At 45.2% G+C, this 22,422-nt stretch overlaps 1 protein-coding gene across 1 annotated transcript; it reads left to right on the forward strand.

Moving 5' to 3' along the window:
- The first annotated feature begins 402 nt into the window (after positions 1-402).
- LOC121653982 (odorant receptor 131-2-like) lies at positions 403-1,392 on the forward strand. Its single transcript, XM_042007790.1, has one exon. The coding sequence runs from the start codon at positions 403-405 to the stop codon at positions 1,390-1,392; it is 990 nt and encodes a 329-aa protein (XP_041863724.1).
- Positions 1,393-22,422: the final 21,030 nt, after the last annotated feature.

Here is a 22,422-nt window from a genome sequence, read left to right on the forward strand (position 1 = left end):
TACAGACTCCTCTTGACCTTCTATTTTTGTTGGACCTTTGTTCATGAGTTTAACAATCTCGAATAAAAGGAGAAAGTGTGCAAACAACAGTGGTGATGATGTTTGACATCTAAACACCTTCCCTGTTGGCTGAAGCCAATAAACTTTACAGGGAGGGATTGGAAAACAATCACAAATAATTCCTTGGTGTGTTCCTGGGAATGATCTCATATGGGGTGTGTGTTTGTGGGCAGATAACATAAATACTACGTGGAGGTAAAGTAACTCCAGCAGACCAACTCTGGCCAGAGGAGTGTGAAAAGGAGAAATGCTGATGGGTTTGTCTTTAGGACACTGTATGTGTTAAATATATGTTTTCATTGTGTTGTGTTTGAAATTAAATGTATTTAATGTTTGTTTAAAATGTCCGTCACAAATCAAACTCAGACCAACACCACCGTTGGGATCCAGAGACAGGGACTAGCGGGACTTGTGTTATTTTCCCTTCTGACCACCCTGCCTTGCTGCATCTGTCTCTTCATTAATGGGATCATGTTGTTCACTTTGAGGAGTAAACCAGTGTTTAGGGAGACATCTCGCTATATTCTTCTGTTTAACCTTCTCTTTGCAGACACAGTGCAGTTGGCACAAAGTCAGATCACATATCTACTGTCTGCTGCACGAGTATTACTGCTGTATACTGTATGCTGTGTCCTAACAGCACTAAATACTCTGTCACACATCATCTCACCTCTCACATTGGTGGTAATGTGTCTGGAGAGATATGTAGCTGTTTGCTATCCACTGAGGCATGCTGCCATCATCACAATAAAAAACACAGTGGTGGTTATCTGTGTAGTCTGGGCCCTCAGTTCACTAAATTTTTTGACTCGGTTAAATCTGATGTTAAAGGATCACTTCAAAGATTTGCAGCACTTGATGATGACAGATTATTGTGGCAAAGATAATTTACTTTTTGATCCAGTGTCTCAACTTTATGACAAAGCCTCCACCTATTTTCTTTTTGTTTTAGCAGGTGTAACTGTCACTTTCTCCTATGTTGGTATTATTGTAGCAGCTAAATCAGCCTCCACGGACAAAGCTTCAGCTAAGAGGGCTCGTAAGACTCTGCTGCTGCATCTGGTGCAGCTGGGCCTCAGTATGTCTTCAACTATACACAGTTCACTGCTCATTGTTGTCTTTACAAACCTAGACAGGGTTTTAGCTATTAACATCCAGATTCTTCTTTATATTTGTCTCATTATTGTTCCTAAATGCCTGAGTTCCCTGATCTATGGTCTCAGAGACCAGACCATCAGACCCGTCCTCATGCTCCATCTCTGCTGGCACTGCAGAGTTTTACCTGTGACATCAACCAACACTAGAGTCAGAACATTTACAGCTAAGTCCTGACTCTGTACACCAACACTGAATTGCTTATTCATTTATTTAAAATAGTTATTTATGTAGGAAGAAGCATTTGTACTAAATTATGCTAAATTAAATATGGATTTCACCACACTGGTTCATCCTTCTGAGTTAAAAACTGCTGTTAAAATGACTCTAAAGTCAAACCTATAAGAAAAATCATGAAATCAGGGAATCTGACCAGACCTGTCTTCTAAAGTTTGTATTTTTTAACTCTTTTGATGCTTTTGCCACCTAAAAGAGTTTAAGAACATATTCCATTTTATTAAAGTGTGTATAGTATGTTTATTGATCCATGTCTGAAAACAACACTGGACTGGTGGATACTGATGGAGGAAAGAAATTGTTTTTATTCAGCTAATAAAATGACTTTGTGTATTAAAAAAACTTATTAGAGAACAGAGTCTGACTTAATTTAAAAATCTTTCATGATCTCTTGTAGGGAAAATAATTTGTACTTTATTATACTGGAATAAATCTGTGAATCCCAGCGATGTGGTTGATCCTTCTGAGTTAACAACTGTTGACAAGCACTACTGTTAATTTTAACTTAAAGCCAAACCTGCAACATTAATCAGAAAGATCATGTCTGCAATCATGAATTAAGTTAATTATGACACAACTTGTCTTCTAAAGGTTGTGTTTTTAACCACATGAAAAAGGTTTTCTCTGTAGAAAACTGTGAAGCTCACGATTGTCTCTTGTGTTCTATAAATAATTATTTTAGGAGTACTGAAGTCTAAACTTAATCATATTCACAAGTTTAAAAACAACAAAACATCTAGAATAACAACTAAAAATGAAAAATGTATTTACTTCCACATCAGTGTTATCTGGTGTTCATGTAACAGAATCAATGTTAATGCTGTTAGAAATGCCACAACTTTATTCTGAACTCCAGATTAATAAATATTTCTAAACAGGAAAGGATAGAAAGCAGTTGTTGTAATTCTAAATGCCGGCAGTTTCACTGCAGTAGAGATCAGAATGTCAGCGTATGGCTTTTAGATTTGGTGATACCACATTTGTTGTTTTTTTTATTTTATTTTTTTTAACTTGTCCTGTCCAGCATCATAGCAGCAAAATGATAATCTGTTTGCTGTATCGTGCTGAACAAATTTGCTCTGCCAAGGGGAGGCCTATGGGTAAGGCTCCTCTTGATAATCTGATTCATTTATTAATTTATTTACTTTGAATCACGGAATCTATGTAATCTTGCTGGACCTGACCGGAGGGGACAGAAAAAGATGGAAAATAGCAAAAAGAGCAAAAGGGAAAGAAGAAAGGAGACAAAAAGATCACAGACAGAAGGAAACGACCCTTCAATCCACACCATCACCAGACAACAAACTGTTACACCTGTACATGAACACACCAGAAAATTTCCTATAACTTTTACAAAAGTAGAAACATACACACAGAAAAAACAGGGCTGCCAGTCATTAAGAGTTTTTAAATAAGACCCAAATCAAAAAGACATAATAGCGACCAGATACTAACTCACAGGAAAAATACAAAAAAAAATAAATAAATTATAATTATCGCTTAGTATTAAAACCCACTGGACAACTCAGTGACTGTGTCAGCATGCAGAGCATGAGAAACAAGGAGTGATCAGTGATGAAGAGTGGTGAGTGAGATCATGCAAATGCGACCACGCCTCCACGGAGGCCAGAGGCAGACCAGGGCCAGAGGCCCGGGCCCCCAGCAGCAGACCTGGAGCACCAACCCTAGCAACCCCACCACGAAGATGACTCCAGCACCACCCGAAGGGCGGCAGAGGAGAGCCCCAGCAAGAGCCCCCCACGGTCCCGGGGCACAGGCCCCAGTGGGCCAAGATCAGCAGCCGCGGCCGGCCACCCAGGGCAGCCCAAGTGAAGGGCCCAGGGCCCCAGGAGCCCAGAGGCAGCCGCCCCACCCCCCAAAGGCAGAGGGCCCGCAACATGCTTAGGAGGACCAGGCCCCCCCAGACAGCCACCCGGCGCAGGCCAGCACACACCCCGATGTTCCAGTCGCACACCCCGGGAACCAGGGTGCTATCGGCCCCCTCCCCCCACTCCCCACCTACCTCAATCTGCACCCCACATAACCCCACACTCACACCCTCCCCCGCGCCGCACCCACAACCACCCACCACCACACAGCCACGCCACACACAACCCACCCACCATGCCCCGTGGGGGACACCCCAGGCGGACCAGCGGACAGCGAGCCCCAAGCACCCCCCCTTGACCCAACCCCCACAGAGCCAGCAGCCCACCAGCGCAGCCACCCCGGAACCCGGCCCCGGGGCAACCACCCCCCCCGCCCACCCCCAGCCACACACAGGGGGAGCAGGGGTGTGAGAGGTCCCCAATACCCTCTCCCTCCCCGCTCCTGACTGTTTATGTAGTGTGTGTTGTGTGCAATTAAAATTGAGGGGCAGTGACTGCAATGAGCCCGCCATGCACCGCATGTCATGCCCCCCAGGTGTTGTTTGTGTGTTGTGTTTCTTGTGTTTTGGTGTCTCGGTGCAATTAAAACTGAGAGGCGAGTCGCCACGGGGTGCATCCAAGGAGACCACTGAATGGTCTCCTCCGTTCCACCCCGCATGGCTCCACGCCTCCCAACTCCCTACGTGTGTGTGTGTGAGACAGAGAGAGCGGGAAGTAAGAGGGGTCCGGGGATGTACGTCCAGAGGGAAGCAAACTTCCCTCCGGATGGTGAGCCTTTAGTGGCATTAGGCACCCCTGTTCCCCAGGAGGCCCCCCAGGGCAAGACAGGCCAGGAGAGGCCGCCCCCCACAACCGGGCCACCCAGGGACCGCAGCCAGTGAGCCATCACCCATCCCAGAAAATACCCACCCTCCCACACCCCTAACGGGGAATGAGAGGATGGGGACAGCGGCAGACCCACGGCCCACCACACCCAGGCCCGCCCAGGTCCCCCCCACAAGTGCACTTAACCCCGCCCCAACCACACACAGAAACACATGCACACACCTATTTCCTTGCACACTCCTGCTCATCCTAACTCATATATGCCCTCTCAGCCCCACCCAAAAAATATAAACACTCACACAGCATCCAACCCTCCCACTCTCACTCCCCAGACACCCCCCCACTCATCCTAACACATGCATACGCACACAAACATACCCCCCCCATCCACACAAACATCATTCAAAGTATAGACACACACAACATACAAGCATCCCTGTCTCACACCCCAGCACCTCCCCCTATAATCCCCTGAATCCCACTCAGCCCTCCTTCAAACACCCACACCCCCCCTGCTCCCGGGCCATACCCTGGGTCCCAGGGTGTCAACCAGACACCAGGGCATGCACCAACCCACACCACGGCAGCACATCCGGGCAGGCCCAGACCCCTGGCACATACGGAGCCCACCACCCCGGAGGGAGGAGGACCACCCCCGGGCACCAGAGCCCAGAACCCCTGCCCAGCCCACCCCGGAATAGCGTGGCCACCGGGCCCAGGACCGACGCCCACCAACCCAGGCACCACCAGTGGCCTCAACCCCCGCCACGAGGCGACTCCAACCGCTGGCCCCCACAGCCCCCGACGGGGCCAGATCCAGAGCCACCCCCACCGCAGAGCAGCCCGGTCCCGCACCATGGGCAACCACAAAGAACCCGCAACCACCAGTCACTCCCGGCCATTTCTCAAACCCCCATAGCAACGAGGTCACAGTCCTCCACCTACACTAAGTGATGGAACTAAGCACAGGGGACCAGAACGAATGAGATTCAGCCAAATAGTTCTTTGAGGAGGCAGACATTGTCTCACTACTGATGTGGTCAACTAAGAGATTCCTAAACTGCTGAATACACAGATTATTTTTGTTTTTCCAGTTCACAAGGATAGTTTTCTTTGCAATGCATAATGCTGTGCGTATCATGTGTGCAGATTTAATTGCCATATTAATGTCACCCAAGTCACCTAGTAGACATAGTGCGGGGATTGTAGGAATATTACATTTAAACCATGTTGACATGTCCACACATACCTGAAGCCAGAACCTGCAGACAGGTGTGCAGGACCGCAAGGCATGGAGATAGTTGTCAGGTGTGTTTTCATTGCAGTGTGGGCAGATGTTTGATTGTGACAGACCCATTCTGAACATCCTTTGTCCTGTATAATGAGTTCTATGCAGAATTTTGAATTGTATTAGTTGCATATTTGAATTCCTAGTCATTTTAAAGGTGTTTAAACATATTTGTGACCATTTATCTTTATTAAAGTTACTGGATAAGTCACCCTCCCATTTTGAAGTTGGAAGGCAGATTGAGTCTTCTAGTTTGGATAATAGTCTATATGTTTTTGATAATAGCTTTGGGGCATTGAGATTCATGAATTCTGCCACCCTAATAGGTAGCTCTAAGTTTAATTGATTAATGGTATATTTTTTACATATAATAGATTTAAGCTGGTGATATTCTAAAAATGTTTTGCTACTGATTCCATATTGTGAAGTGAGAATATTAAATGATAAGAAGTTTCCATTTTCTATTATATGTTCTAACTGTTTTATTCCTTTATTTTTCCATTGAGTAAAATTGAAAAGCTTTTTGTTTTGCAGAATGTCAGGGTTGTTCCAGAGGGGTGTAAATTTACATGGAAAAAGTGAGGATTTGGTTATTTTTAGAAAATCCCACCAAGCCACTAAGGAGGAACTGATATTGATGCTTTTAAAACACTTATGTGTTTTGATGGTTGACCTGATGAATGGCAGGTCAGAGATAAACAGATCCTCACACAATGCTTGCTCTACATCTAACCATGATTCATCCAGACTGCTAGGTAGGGATGTTATGCTCGAGCCGATCTGCTCGATCACGTGTCGAGCATGTGACACGGAAGTGTTGTGAGCATTGTCTCTGAGCATTGATTCAGCATGCCAAAAGTCGCGTGATAGACCAAACGAGGCCTCGTTACGTCATCAGCGCGTATCGAGCAGCAAGCGGGATCTTTGAAGGGACCGGGCTTGTCAATCTCTCAGATTCCAAACGCTGAGGAGATCGCGGGTTTTTGAGAGGAGATTCTGTAGCGATTGTGCGACATTGTATTTTGAAAACAAATTAAGGAAAAGCATCACATCAGCATGAGCTTATATTGAATCACATTTAGCTTTTAGAGATTTGGGGAAACAAACATCTGCGCAAGACGTCGTTGCCATGGTAACTGCTGAAGGAGCTCGGAGTATGAGAGAAGGACGGAGCAGGCGGTGCCTTCAACATCACAGGTAAGCTTAATTCCCCTTTCTTTATATAGATGTTTTTTAAATAGCCTTGCAAAGAGCAGACTTTAAAGTTAATCATAAACTTCAACCAGAAGCATCAGAGGAAATGTCTCAGTCTACAGCTGCAGAGGAAAAACCACCACCTGCAGGACCTTAGTCACCAAGCTGGTTTCTGATCACCATGAACAGAGAATTTAATGATTTTAAACTTGGTTAATTACAATTTTGTTCTTGTGTTTCTTTCAGGTGCAACCTCTCCAAAGCTGGAGAGGTAGTGTGCCAGAAGAGGAGCAGACTGAAGCCTAACAGAAAATACGTTTTTAAATAAAATTCACCACGATAAAATTCAAAGTGTCTTTGTCATTTGCAAAGTAAGGAAACAAGTTTCCGTGAACAATGAAAATCTTACTTTGCCGCCCAACCTGAATGCCATAAAACATTATAAAATAAAAATAAACAATTAAAAAAAAACTAGAAAGAAGATAAACAAACAAACAAAAAAAACTGAGTAAATAATCTATATAAATGTGCAGTGTGCTATAAATTGTTGTGCCACATTTAACAACGATCAGCTATGCAAAAGAAAACTCATGAGGTAGACGATAACAAGCATTTGCAATATCTATTATAAATAATAAGACACATAAAACAGTAAATAATTTTATTACAACTGTATAAAATAACTAACACCGTCACTATACCCGTTACACAAACACTCCTTCCCTCATGCCTTCCCACTGAGTAGACTACTATCATTACAGATTGGTTTACTTAAGTTACACCACAATTCGGTTACCCAAACAAATGTTACCTAATACCCCTTCTTGTTAACAGAAAATAAATATTCACTGGGATAGTAGATTACGTATCGTTTATTGAACACGTATTCAAAGTTGAGATAGGGATGACAGATGTGAGGTGTCAGTGCTGTCCTTCTGATACATCAGACTCCCACAGCCAGCAGATGGAGCTCTTTGGTTTGGTCAAATGATTCAGAACACTAAGCCATTTTCAAGCAATTGGGTCAAAGTTGGCTCGATGATTCATGAGGCCTCGGTTTCACCATCCCTACTGCTAGGTTTATGCCATTTGGAGATATACTGCAGCTTGTTAGCTAAGAAAACATGATTAAAGTTGGGTAGCTCCAATCCGCCTCTATCTTTAGTCTGTTGTAAAGTTTTTAGACTGATACGTGATGGCTTATTTTTCCATAAAAATTTAGATATATGTGAGTCCAGTGACTTAAACCAGCTGGAGGATGGTTTAGTGGGTATCATTGAAAACAGGTAGTTTACTTTAGATAGAACCATCATTTTAACTGTGTCAACCCTCCCCATGAGTGATATGGGTAAGCGCCTCCACCGTGAGGGATCATCCTCTATTGCTTTAAGTAGCTGGACATAATTTAGCTTTGTTAGTTCTGATAACCTGGGGAAAATGTTTATGCCCATATATCTAATGTTTCCAGACTGTATTGTAGTATTGGGTATGTTTTGTAGGTCATAGTTGGTGGGCATAATAATAGTCTTAGACCAGTTAATAGAGTAGTCAGATATTGATGAGAATGTGTTAATAAGTATGATTGTCTGGGGGAGAGACGTCGGTGAGTTCTGGAGAAAAAGTAATACGTCATCAGCATAAAGACTTATCTTGTGTTCTATATTTTTAGCATGGATTCCTTTAATCTCTTTATTTTGTCTTATGGCAGCAGCTAGGGGTTCAATAAAAATAGCAAAGAGTGATGGAGAAAGCGGGCAGCCCTGTCTGGTTCCTCTCTGCAAACAGAAGCTTGGAGAGGTTTGATCATTGGTCTTCACACATGCATTTGGGTTGTTATATAATATTTTTATCCAATCTATGAAAGATGACCCAAACCCAAATTTGTTTAACATTGCAAATAAAAATTTCCAGTTAACTCGGTCAAATGCTTTTTCTGCGTCTAAAGAAATGACTGTGGATTCCAGGTTATGTAGAGTAGAATAATCTATGATGTTAATTAATCTACGCATGTTAGTAAAGGAATGTCTACCTTTAATAAAGCCTGTTTGGTCAGGATGTATTATTAGAGGGGTTATTTTTTCTATTCTTCTGGCCAAAGCTTTGCTAATTATTTTGAGATCTACATTTATTAATGAAATTGGATGGTAACTGGATGGAAGTGTCAGGTCTTTACCTGGTTTTAATAGTAGAGTAATATTGGCTAGGTTCATATTTGAAGGTATTTTTTGTTTTTCCTTTATTTCTAATATCATATTGTAGACAGTGGGTGCCAACGTTGTCCAGAATTCTTTGTAGAATTCTGCTGGGTAACCATCTGGACCTGGAGCTTTATTGTTGGGCATATGCTGGAGAGCTTCTTGGAGTTCGCCAACTGAAAGGGGGGAATCCAAGACCATTTTATTTTCATGTTTTAATTGTGGAAGGTTGATGTTACTAAGAAATTTATCAATATTGTCATCTGTTGTAGTTAGTTGTGATGTATATAATGTTTTATAGAATTCTTTGAAAGTGTTATTTATCTTGTCAGGGTCGTGGCTGATGTTTCCTTCTGGATCTCTGACAGAGGAGATTGTTGTTTTCTCCTTATTTGTTTTTAACTGATTAGCCAGGAACCTTCCAGATTTGTTGCCATGCTCAAAATTCTCCAAGCGGAGTCTTTGCACCAAGAATTGCGTCTTTTTATCTATTATTACATTAAGTTCAAGTTTAGCTTTCCTTATAGCATTTAGTGTGTGTTTTCTTCTGGTAAGTGTCCTCTAAGGATTTAATTCTGAGTTCTAACTCTGAAATTCTCAAAGTTTCCTTCTTTTTCTTATTAGAAGAGAAGGAAATTATTTTCCCTCTCATTACTGCTTTTCCTGCTTACTAAAGAACACACGCTGAAGTTTCTGGCAAGTCGTTATTTTCTAGATATAAGGACCATTCTCTTTTAAAGTAGCTGATAAACTCAGGATCTTTAAGTAATGACGTATTAAATCTCCAGTTTCTAGTTGCTTGTTTATTGTTCTTACTTCTCAGAGTGAATGATACTGGTGCGTGATCACTAATGCTAATAGGATGGATTCTGATTTCTGACATGTCATTCATCAGCGAGCTGCTAGTTAAGAAATAATCTAATCTAGAATAGGAATGGTGAACTGAAGAGAAGAAGTTGTATTCTCTTCGTGTGGGATGGTGAGAGTGCCAAGCATCACAGAGACCAAAATCCTTCATGTACTGTTTCACAGTTTCTGAGGATTTCCAGACTCGATGAGCTCCTGTGGTACTTTTTTTCTCCAGTATAATGTTAAAATCACCTCCTATAATTAATGTGTTATCTGAGTGACCATAGAGTGAGGCGAAGAGGGAGTGAAAGAAGGAGGGATCATCTACATTTGGACCATGTATATTTGCGATACATTAACATTAACATTTTTAATAGATAATGTAACTATTATAAATCTGCCTTCTGGATCTATGATTGTATTATCTATATCAAAATTTAACCTTCTATTAATAAGAGTTGCTGCTCCTCTCTGCCTAGAATTATAACAAGCTGAATACACGTGTGGAAACTGGGTGGTTGAGAGAAGATCTATTGTTGAGTTTGATAAATGAGTCTCTTGGAGTAATATTATATCTGCTTTCATTTCTTGCAAACGATAAAAAAATTTTAACCTCTTTTCCCTTGTGCCAGCTCCACGCACATTCCAAGTGACAAATGTGAGTTCATTCATGAACAAACCACAGAAATGAGGGCTATATGCATATTACTGAAGCGTGTGTGCGTGCATCCCACTGCTTCTCTGCGTGCATGTGTATCTGCCCGCTGGTTGTGACAGGGATGTATGTGCGCTTGTGCTGTTCTGTGTGCGTTCCTGTGAATCATGAAAAGTGCTGATGTGTATATAATATAATGACAAGTGTTACCGTTAACCGTTAAAGGGTCGGAGAGAAGAAGTGTAAAGAGTGAAAAGAGCGACAGTGCCAAATGAAAAAAGTAATTTAAAAAACGCATCTGTGCTGAGAGCAGTGTAGTGGAGACGGGCAGTGGATTTACTGTTAACTAAATTATCTTTTATGGCAGTTTTAAGGATATATCATGATCTACTGAGAAAACAGGAAAATTAAAGCACATACCAAGTCAGTAGAGCCAAGGAGTGATGTCCGGGTCGCGGCACAGCTGTCCATTAATAAATAATTTATCCACCGCGATGACAGCGCGAACGCTTTCAGCGATAAATTTCCTCCTGATGGGAAACAGGACTCTCCGTCGGTCCAGAATCTCTCTCGGATATTAGTCGTTTACTCCAAAGTTGGTTCCCTTCAGTTCGCGGCCCTGGTTCTTCACCTGCTCCTTCTGTTTGAAGCTGACGAACTTCGCTACAATGGGTCTTGGTCTGCTGGACCCGGATTTCCTCCCGCCGTCAATAACAAATAACATTTGTTATTGACCTAAAAAAGATAAGCCCCACTTTATGTCCAAAGTGATTTATGACCCCTATGGTTGACATGATTTATGACAGCTGGTGCGCCAATCGTTCACCAAAGGGTTTTGACAGGTTTTTCATCCAATCAGAAGCTGCCATGTCATCACCGGAAGTCCCTCCTCCTCTCTTAGAGACTGAAAGTCCCGCCCCCTCCTAGAGAGCGGAAGTCCCTCCTCCTCTCTTAGAGACCGCGTCACTGCGTCGCTGCGTGCCGGGATCCCCGCCTCTTCCGTGGTTTTAGAGCCAATGAGGTGCGGCCGCGTAACGGTGAGCCTGGCGAGGGCGGGTGTAACGGTGGGTCCAGCGAGGGCATGTTTCGGGGAAAAAAACACTGAAAATAAGAAGAGAAGCTGTTTCTCTACAGAAGAGAAGTACGGGAAAAACAAAAAATGGAGAGAAGACGAGCAAGCGATGCTGTTAGCCGAGGCAAAGTAGTTCCTGACACGGGCAACGATAAGTTACCGAGGTGCGTCAGACTGGACAGTACTCTGCCGGTGATCGGCGAGACTGCCGTAACCATCTATGAATCGATACGTTCGCTACCCAGAGCTCCGGTAAAGAGAGTTGTGTATTACCAGAGGGTCCAGATGCCTTCAAGACGGGAGAGCTCTGTATGTACCAGGCAGATGGGAGTGAAACTTTCAGAACCTTACCGAACGTAACATCTTTGACCTCCAGCGACTGGGGCATCCTGAAAATAGTGGTCCTGCGGTGGCGCGGAGCAGTCGAACGAGGCTCCTCGGATGAAGATGCTCATACAGCGGCCTCTCCTCCTAAATGGCCTAGATCGGGATTTCCCCCCTGCAATTCGGAGAGGGACGGCTGAGGAAAGCCTCGTTTTAGCGCTGTATGGCAGTCGAAAACCACCACCTCCGGCCGCTGGTTTTTCCGAGCCAGCCTCGGGGATCCGTGGGATCACGAGCACTTTTTTTTGGAGTCCTTTAATTCAGAATGCGGCATCTTCCAGCCAGTGTTGGCTCTCCCTCACGCGGCCTGGGCTGAAAAAATGGAGGAAATTCACGACAAGATCAGCACCCTCTTCCGTGACTGTCGCAACTGGAAAGATGTCATATCGGTGAAAAAAAACTTATTTTTGTAGACCACGCCTCCTAGTCCTCCCTCCATCGGCTGTTTTTCTTCCAGCTCCGCCCGAGATTTTTAAGGACCACGCCTCCTCCTTATTCCACCGGCTATTCCTCTAACCCCTCCTACCGCGCGACGCGTTCTTATTGACTCGGGTTCTACCGGCGGGAGTGGAAAAAAGTCCCCCTAGCAAGATAAAAGAAGCTGCAGCAGGAATTCTTTTTAAACCTAGATTTCGAAGGGACCCACGATGCAAGAGAGAAAGATGCGTGCTTCAACCCTACCCCGCGGCCAGAGACGCCTGACTACGTTCCTCAGTTGGATGCCTGCTCTGTCCAAGAATCCCTCTGCGGTCTTCAACTCCTCCGACTTGACCGAGGCATCGACTGGGTCATTGACCGAGGCGTTGACCGAGTCGGGTGAGTCTTCACCCCGGCACGGAGCTCGCAGCCCCGGCTCACCAGACCCTACTCAGGACTCTGACTGCACACCGTCGCTGTTGGCTGGAACCGCGGACGTGGGGTACTCTGAGGACACCAAGTGCTCACCCTTGGAGTGCTCACCCTCGCTGTTGGCTGGAATCGCGGTCGAGGGGCACGCTCAGGACCCCGAGCCAGCGCCGCCCGTGATGATGGAGCTGGTTGTGGAGGAGGGGCAAGCTCAGGACCCCGAGCCAGCGCCGCCCGTGATGATGGAGCTGGTTGTGGACGAGGGGTATGGGGGTTCCCTGCACGCATCCTCTATAGGCTCTCAGGATCCTATGTGGTGCTGTTCTGATGTAACGCCGCCCGCTTCTCCTTCCTCATCCGTGGGAGACGTAGAGACCATGGACGAGGACGAGGATGAGCCAGATGGTTGGATGTCATCTACGTTCATCAACACTGTGAAGACAGCGGTTCTCCATCTACTCACTAGCGTCCTCCGTAAGTTCCGGCAGGATAACTGTTACGGATGTGAGATTGACCACCCCAGTCAGAAAGAGCACCAGTGTCTGGATGTGCTCGAGGATGACTACTACAAGGATAACTTTCACGGTCTCATGAGGGGTCTCTGTACCCCGCGATTCATTCCGGCCATTCAACGTCTGTTAATTCTACGCGACATCCAGTCTGAAGACGGCAGAGTCAAGACCGTAGCGGAGACTATTTTACACGAGCTAAAATCAGTGAAGAAACTCGAGGATATGTATGAGATGTTAGATAGACTGGTTGACCAGGAAGTAGCTAAAATAGACCAGCTTTTAGTAGTGAATGAGTATTGGAGAGGTAAATAATCTTTAAGGATTCAGGTGTAAAACCTATTCACCCTTTTATGCCTTGTATGTTGATGCGGTCTGTAAAAATTACATGCTGTTATTCACACTATTCCTTGAATATGTATGCTATTTTCTTTGTTTTTTTTTATGTTGTTTGTATAAGCGCTACGAGTTTGTCTGAGCGGGATGATATTTCCTTTTATGTAACATCCATTTTTATATTTTACTTGTATGAACATGTATGCTTTTTAACGCTGTTGAGTGAAAAAAAATAAATAAAAAGAAAACAGAATAAAAAAGCATTCTCGCATCTCTTTTTCCCAGTAAAACCTTAGAGATCGCACGAGGCAGGATGGCTGAGAATAAGGTCATGAAAAGAGTATATCACAATCCGGCCCATCCCGGTAGTCTGGGCGGAGTGGATAGACTCCAGAGGGGCGTGCAAGATGAAATGGGGGAGAAAGTTAAAGCGGATAAAGTCAAAGATTTCCTAGCGGAGCAGGATGCTTACACTCTCCATAAACCGGCCAGAATCCATTTTACTAGAAACAGGGTTTTTGTCCCTCGTTCCTTAAACCAATTTCAAGCCAATCTATGTGATATGCGAGCCTTAGCCAAACATAACGACGGTTTTAATTATATATTAACGGTCATAGATTTATTTTCAAAAGGGGCTTACACGCGCGCCTTGAAGAAAAAACCTGCCGGCGAGGTGGTGAGGGCGTTTGAATCAGTCTTCAGAGACGGTGGGATACCTAAAAGGTTACAAACAGACTCCGGTAAAGAATTTTTCAATAAAAGTTTTGAAGGTCTGATGTAGAAACACAGCATTGTGCATTTTGCCACAGCGAGCGACCTCAAAGCGTGGGTAGTGGAGAGATTTAACCAAACGTTAAAAACTAGAATGTGGAGATATTTTACGCCCAAAAACACGCGGCGATACATCGACGTCTTACAGGATTTGTTGAAAAGCTATAACCACAGCTTTCATCAGAGTATTAAAATGACCCCTATGCAGGTCACCTCGGAGAGCAGCGCTCAAGTGTTTCAGAATCTTTATGGCACGTCTTCAGTCAGGCGCCCAAAAGCGGTAAAGTTTAAGAAGGGAGATCTTGTTAGAATTTCCAAGCTTAGAGGAGTATTTGATAAAAAAAATATGAGCAGAGTTTCACTGACGAGGTGTTTACAGTTACCGAGTGCATTCCGCGCGACACACCGTCGGGGGTGAAAAACATGTTTTAGTACAGTGGAAGGGCTGGCCGCTGAAATTCAGCAGCTGGGTCAAGAGGTCGGATCTCTTAAACGCCTGAAAAGCGAGGCGTACGGAGGTCAGATCGTTCATTCGGGACACATCGAGCGAGGAAGGCTTTCGGGACACATCATGAGTCTATCGAGCAAGGAAGGGTTTTAAGTGACCCTCCCCTCCAACGCCAGCGTGGGTTCGTTTAAAGACAACACCATCTCGTGCTACACCGTGGATCTGGCTAAAGCCATCGAGCTGAGTGGAGAATGGGTGGTGGGTCTGTGCGAAATTGTTCACCCCCGAATGTGGTATAATCTGCCGCCGGACGCCGCTTTTATCGAGTTAATGAAGATGAGCGAGGAAGCGAAGTCGGATACAACTGCACAAAAGCAACACCAAGTAGTGGTGAGTGTGAAATTCGGCAGAGGCGGATATTACACTCGTCAGAAAGACCTCCTGGATCAATTAGTGCCAGCGCTCAGAAAGTACAAACCCTCGGCAGATGCGTCTTATAACGAGGTGACCAAGCTCATAGATTTCAGAGGGGACGGCCTGTACAGAATCCGGCCCTATCCGCCCCTGGCGTACATGCTAGGTTTAAAAGCGAACGAATGGTGGACTCTTTCTAACCGGTCGGCCCCTTACCCCAGCGACCTCAGAACGGGGATATATAACCTCTTTGTCTACACAGATCTTATTCAGTTCCAAAATATTGGGGACACTTACGCTCCACTCCTCGACGTGGTGACCGTTGAAGGAAATTACGGAGACGTGGTGAACATCAGATACAACAAGGTGCATTACGTCCCCCTGTCAAAAAGTTACATCAAGAGTATACGCATCGAGATCAAAACGGACTGTGACAGACCCGTAGATTTTATGTACGGGAAGACCATCATCAAACTGCACTTTAAGCCGGTGACGCCTCGGAGCTCTTCATAAACTCTGTTACTTCAGACATGTCTCTCATAGGCCTGAGACAGGACCCGCGCCGCTTTATTAATTATTATGATAGCCAAGTAGGGGGCGCTCTTCCTTCTTTTTCGGGGGCCCTGTAATGTACGGGAGAGGAATCGGCTCTATATTTTCAAAACTGTTTCGTTTCGTCAGTCCTCTGCTGAAGAAAGGTTTCGCCATCGCTAAGCCTCATCTTAAATCTGCGGCAAAGAATATAGCCCCTGACTTGTCAGCCAGACCGTGGGGAAGATGATGATGAACCCCCAGAATCAGGAGGGGTCCGGGGGCATCGTGGTCTTATCCCGCAGACCAAAAAGGTGACCGCCGGGGGAGCGCATTTCCGCCGCACGCTCTAAAGCACCGAGTGCGTGCAAAGAGAAAATCAATCGGAGGAGGCGGTCGTAAGGGGAGGAAGTCCTCCTGTAGTACCGACATATCTCGTTCTGATTTTTCATCCACCACCATGGCCCTTTTACACCAGAAATCCTCCGAGTGCAGTCTCTCCGAGCTCGATCTGTTCTCTGCACCGACGCAGCTCTCTATAGAGGATAAGATTTATACAGAGATCTTGCCTCTTTCAGCCATTACCGATGGAGATCCGATTGAATTTTTTATTCCGGGCGGCGGGGATAAATATCTGGATCTGAACGACACTTAACTGCTTCTTCGCGTCAAGATCACCAACGCCGATCACACGGACCTTGCGAACGATGCAGCGTTGGGTCTCATTAATTATCCTCTGAACACCGTCTTCAGCCAGTGCGATGTCATTCTGGGGGATAGATTGATTTCGCAGAGCAGCGCCACCCATCCTTACCGAGCCATGATCGAGACTCTGCTAAACTTCTCCGACGACACGCTGAAGAGTCAATTTACAGCGGGTCTTTTCATGAAAGATACCGCCGGAGCTGTAGACTCCGTAGTCACCAATAACGGCCCTAACAGGGGGTTAAACCAGAGAGGGGCCTTTACCGCAAACTCGCGAGAAGCGCATCTGCTCGGTCCTCTTCACGGCGACATTTTTTTTGCAAAAGACTGCTGCTGAACTCGGTGGATTTGAGAATAAAATTGACCCGAGCGAGAGACCACTTCTGCCTCATGGCCCCCAGGGACTCCACTTTCCACTTGAACATTTTAGGAGCTTCTCTATTCGTCAAAAAAGTTACAGTTTCTCCGGCGGTGCGATTAGGTCACTCGGCGGCCTTATTAAAAGGAAATGCCCTATACCCCATCTCACGAGTTAACGTCAAGACTTACTCGATCCCAGAGAATTCCAGGATATGTAATCAGCAAAATCTATTTCTGGGGGTCATGCCCAAATACGTGGTGCTCGCCATGGTGGATCACGAAGCCTTCACGGGGAGGAGAGATCTTTCGCCGTTTAATTTTATCCATAATGGCATAGAGTATTTAGCTTTATGTCAGGATGGGAGACAGATTCCTGCGAAGGCGTTGCAGCCGCAATTCAATCAGGGGATTTGGGTCAGAGAATTTTACAGCATGTTTACCGCTACGGGTCGCCACCTCAAAGATTTGCCGCTAAGCATCGACCGTGAAGATTTTAACAACGGATATTCACTGTTTGTGTTTAATCTCACTCCTACCGAAGACAGCGACACTCTCTCCCCCATACCCAGCGGTAACCTGCGAATGGAAATGAGATTCAGAGCGCCTTTACCCCAGATGATGACGTTAATCGTATACGCCTGCTACGACTCCATTCTGGAGATAAACTCCAAAAGACAAGTGCTGGTGGATTATTACTGATCCAAGCAGGTGTGAAGAAGAAAAAAATGAATAACCATCAACTGGAGAGTCTTCTGCGCCATCTACTGGGGAAAGATGTTTTTTGCAGGGTGTGGGCCTCTGATCAGCTGCAGTCGCTGACTCGCGACTTTAAACCACCCGCCTACTTTATAGTGAACACCCACCCTGCTCACCTGCCCGGAGAGCACTGGCTTACGGCTTCCCGCCGACCTTTACTCACCTTACTTACCTTTACAGGCTCTAATTGTTATTATTTCCCCAAGTATTTTTTAAATATCCATATATAAACTTTTTTTCATCATTTGTAGATGTTATTTTTTTAAATATCCGTTTATAAACTTTTTATTTCGTCATTTGTAGATGTTTAGTTTTTCCCAAATATCCGTTTATAAACTTTTTATTTCGTCATTTTTTCTCTGTAAAAAAAAAAGAAAAAAAAAAGAGACTGGAACAGAAAAATAATGCGGTGAATAAAGGCTTTATTGAGAAAGGCATGAAAACTTTTAGCGTCTTTATTTTATTTATTTTTTATTATACGGGGTAAGGTTAATCCAAGATGTTGGTTTTACAGTTTTACGCCGGGTTCTCCCGATTCCGTCTTTAGGAGCAGAGCTCTCAGGTTTTCGCTTTTCTTTCTCCAGCGACGTGCTCCACTTTGGCGATAAAATAATTAGTTTCTTTCTCCTCCTTTCGGAGCTCCGTATACTCGATGCATCTTCTGGCTCGCCAGTTTTCAAAAGTCTGTATTGCTCACGCGCTTCAGGATTAGTTACAGACTTTAAAAGTACTCAGAAACGACATCCAGCCTCTCGGCTCAGGGGCTTGAAATTTTTTCTTTTTAAAGGAATGCGTAAGGTTTTTCAATAAATCCAGCATGTGCGAGCCCTCCACAGTCTGCCCCTTATGAACAAACTCCCCTTTTGAAGTCCGCCATCACTCTTGGTCAGCTTCTGGATAATGTATTCGGAGTTTTTTGCGATCCCTCCGGGGAAGGTTTTTCAGTACGTCGGTCGCTATCTCATCCGACTCAGTCGGGTCGGATGCAAAAAGGTGCTGCCCGGCCTCGGATCCATTTTCCGGCTGGTCGGGATGCTGGTTGGGATGCAGGTTGTAATGCTGGTCGTCTGCAGACCTGCGGCGTAAAGTCGGAGTAACTCGGTCGTTGTCTTTCAGACCTTGCTTGATTAGGGTGAGATATCTCTGGAGCAGCGCGTCATATCGCTTAACCTTCTCATAAGAACTCAGACCCGGTTCGTTTAATATCGCTCTCATCTTCTCATCCAGATCATTCTCAGCCGTCTGCCTCATAGAGGCCTCCGGCTGCATCAGATTTAACCGGTTTAATTGTTGAGGTGAAACGAGGATCATTTTCTGCGAGGTCTTCAGAGACATTTTTTTTTTCTTTTATTATTTTTTATTATCTTCTAATGATTCTGCCTAAAAGATCTCCCAGGATAGGTACGGCGGCTGAAAGGCCTGTCTCTTGCGTTTTATCCCAGTTTTTTTAACAGCCAACAGTTTGATGATTTTGTTTTGCATCTTGAGTTTTTTATATTGGCAAGACGTCAGAGGAATGTTCCCTTTCAAAAGACTTAAGGCAATCTCACTCAGAGCATGAAGAAAGTCCGGAGAGCAGCGAGAGAGAATCTCCTTACGTTTCCGCGGCGCAGTGCGGTACAGAGCTCTGAGTAACGGAGCATTCCTTTTTATGGTGCTGACATGTTGATGATGATGATGATGATGATGACGCTGGGTTATTTAGATTTTGGCACGTAAACGGCCGGCCACTGGCCCGGAAGTATGCCCGTTCTCAGTCTGTAACGTTCTGGACAGGTCGGCGTGAGATCCAGCATTAAATACCCGCGAGGATCTCTGGTTGCATCTTCAAAACTCTCCAGAAAATAGGCTTTTTGTGTGGGGAAGATCTGATGAGCCAATATTTTCATTTGTAATTCATCCCGAGGGTTTTTAAAAAGCACCATATAGTTTGTATTTAAGCTAATGGTGCGGCTGTATTTACCCTGATGAAATACATTCTGAGTGAGCAAGAATACGCTCATATTTCTATGATGTCTATATTGCGTGAATATCTTCACCACCTCCTGATGCTCACCCGCTTGGAAAATGACGTCGTCGAGTATGATCAGGTGATTCTGATCCGAGGGAAACAGATCTTTTTTTTCAAATGAATCAGGCAGTCCTTGTACAAATTTTACTCTTTTATTAAACTTCATCATCTCGGCATACATAGGCTGGAAAGATGTGTAAATCCATACCACATTAGCGGGTTCGTCATCCATCACACATTTGACATTTTCCAGCACATTTTTTACAAAAAAAGCTTTCCCACATCCTGAAGGGCCTACTACCATACATGAAAACGGCATCTTCATTCTAGGGTTGAATAAATCAATTTCCTCTGTAAGGTGCGTCATTTTTTTTTTTTTTTTTCTCTCTCTCTCCTCCCACTTAATACCCAAAAGGCAAACTGGTACCGTCAGGGAAGAGGCGCCTTTTATCATACACCACACAAAACTTTTTATCAAATGTACAGTTTTTCACCTGAAAGCTCTTTTTGTCACGTCAGATGGTGTGCTGCGGAGCCTCGATCACTCCCTCTCCAGAACCCCCACCGCTGCTAGTGCTGGTGCAGCCGCTGTTGGTGAGATAACCCTCCACTAGACCTCTTACACCATCAAAGCTGATGCGTTTGCTACACTCCCGAGTCTGCATGATGCCCTTCATGCGCAAAACAACTTTTTTGTGCTCGCGAGTTTGGTAAGCATAACTTTTAGGGCCGGCAACCGCAAATTCTTGAATGGTGTCTCCATCCAGCTCGTCCGTAAGATCCCCCAGATAATGTCCTAGCTGCAGGAGAGTCTCCCCATTTTTTGCCGCATAAATCACGCTATCTGTGTCAGTGTAAAAAACGCAGTGCTGCAGCCGCTGTAGATAACCGTATAACTTGAGACGCGCGTAGGCCGTTGTAAACGCGGCGATGAACACGTTGCTGGTCTTACCGGGAGGGATCACGGTGCTGTCAGAGTATTTCCACTGAACCATTGCAGTTTTCTCATTCAGAAAGGTGAAATATTCCACCTAGTACGAACCTGAAAACATGAACTTGAAAAACTGCTCAGCATTGCTGACAAGAACTGTGCGAACCAGATTATTCCTCTGAGCAAATTTCCCCCAGAAAGAATTCAAAGAGATTTTTGCCATCCGGCGTTTGGCTAGATTCACCTCGATTTTGTCCGCGTCTAGTCGAATGCCCTGATGCGTCTCATAATCCCTACTGTAAGCCACTCTGCTCGCCTGATCAGTCGCCTCGGGTGGGTAACCGGATGCCTCCTGCTTGTTTTTCAGAAAGGTGCGGATGTACCCCTGGAAAATTGTGTCGCTACGGTTCTCAAAGTGCCAGACTTCAGTGATTTTACTCACCGTGTAACCGAGATCCAGAGCTTTGTTAAATTCCGCGGTCACCCAGACCCCCGTTAATGCTCTTCCTTCCTCGTCGTGAGTGCAAGGACCCGCCTGATTGTTCATTTCAGCGCATGTCCAGCAGAGGGTGAAGACCAGTTTTTCACGAGACGTCTTGTACGGTAGAAGCGGAAAAAAAAGCCCGTGCGGCGGATTGACTACGGCTCTGATGAGTCCGAAGTAACTTTGAGGCGCTGCAAAGCCTTGAGTGATGATGACGGGGTGCCCGAGCGGATATGCGTAGCTGAAACTGACGTACGGGTACAAGGAGGTGACATCCACGTTATCTGACTGACTCATTGGGGGCGGCTGTGTACCGCAGCCTCACCGCGCAGGTCCTCCCGCCAAACAGCGCCTGCCTCGGGGAGAGCGGTTCTGGGGGTTTAAACTCACTCATGAAGGCTCTCACTTCCGGGCTTTCCCTTTTCATCCTTGCCCATTGGTGCTCCCACATGACCACGACGCGCATGCCATAAATTGACTCCAGCGCGCGGCATTTGTGCTCTGTAGCGTCACACAGCTGCTCGTAGGGGACTCCGCTGAGAGGAGAGACGGCTCGCGCGTCAAAACACTCGCCGCAACCGTGAAATTCACAGCCCATAAACTCATAAACGTATTTCACGCCGTCAATTTCCGCATATTCGTCGATGGAGTAAGGACCCACCTGCTTCTCGCCGTCTTTTAACGCGTGTTGGATGTGAACAGAGCCACTGCGTGCAACCCACTCGAGCCACTGAATCGACGCGTTTGAAAAACATTTACATTGTCTCCTGTAATCAACAATAGCCTTTGCAAATGTGAGAGTGCGGTTTTTCGTAACATCTGTAGCAGAAATTGCATATGTGTTTACCCCCGATAAAGCAACGAAGGTTTTTTATACCATAATAGTGATTGTTTAGTAAGAAGAGGAAAAGAGGATTAGAGCGGTGCGGGAAATCAGTTTTAAAATGTTATATGGGCCGGTAGTCCGGTGTCCTGTAAAATACTACAATTTTTCGATTCAGGATTTTTTCCAATTTTTCTACGTTGCTCAATGTGACGGGAGTTTGATTATCCAGACCGGCCAGGCTCTGTAGCTCTTTACCGCGCATCACAGCCTGGGCATCGGCGAGGTTCAGATCTACAAGATGAGCCAGGCTGATCGCGAAACATAGTCGATCTTCTCTATTTTCCACGCCGTACAGGTGGCGTCTTTTTTTTACGGATAATTTCACAATCTAGAGTTTTTTCCAATTTCCGTTTAGCACCGCCCGATGGATTAACGATGATTTGAGCAATAAACTCCAAGCGCGAGTCTGAAGCTATGCTTTCATTAGATTGCACCATGCGGTCTTAATAATTCGTCAAAAGCATCGGCAATTTCATTTATGTTCCGATCGTCGATGACGAGTGAGAGATGATTATGGTTATTTTCACTCCGTACCTCTAATTGCACTAGGTCGTTGCGCCTGACCTGCACGGATACTTCGCCGGCTAGATCTGACAGGATACGTAGGACATCGGTGTAAAATTGAGAGAGA

This window comes from Melanotaenia boesemani, chromosome 15 (genome assembly GCF_017639745.1).
Source record: "Melanotaenia boesemani isolate fMelBoe1 chromosome 15, fMelBoe1.pri, whole genome shotgun sequence".
Taxonomy (NCBI): Eukaryota; Metazoa; Chordata; class Actinopteri; order Atheriniformes; family Melanotaeniidae; genus Melanotaenia; species Melanotaenia boesemani.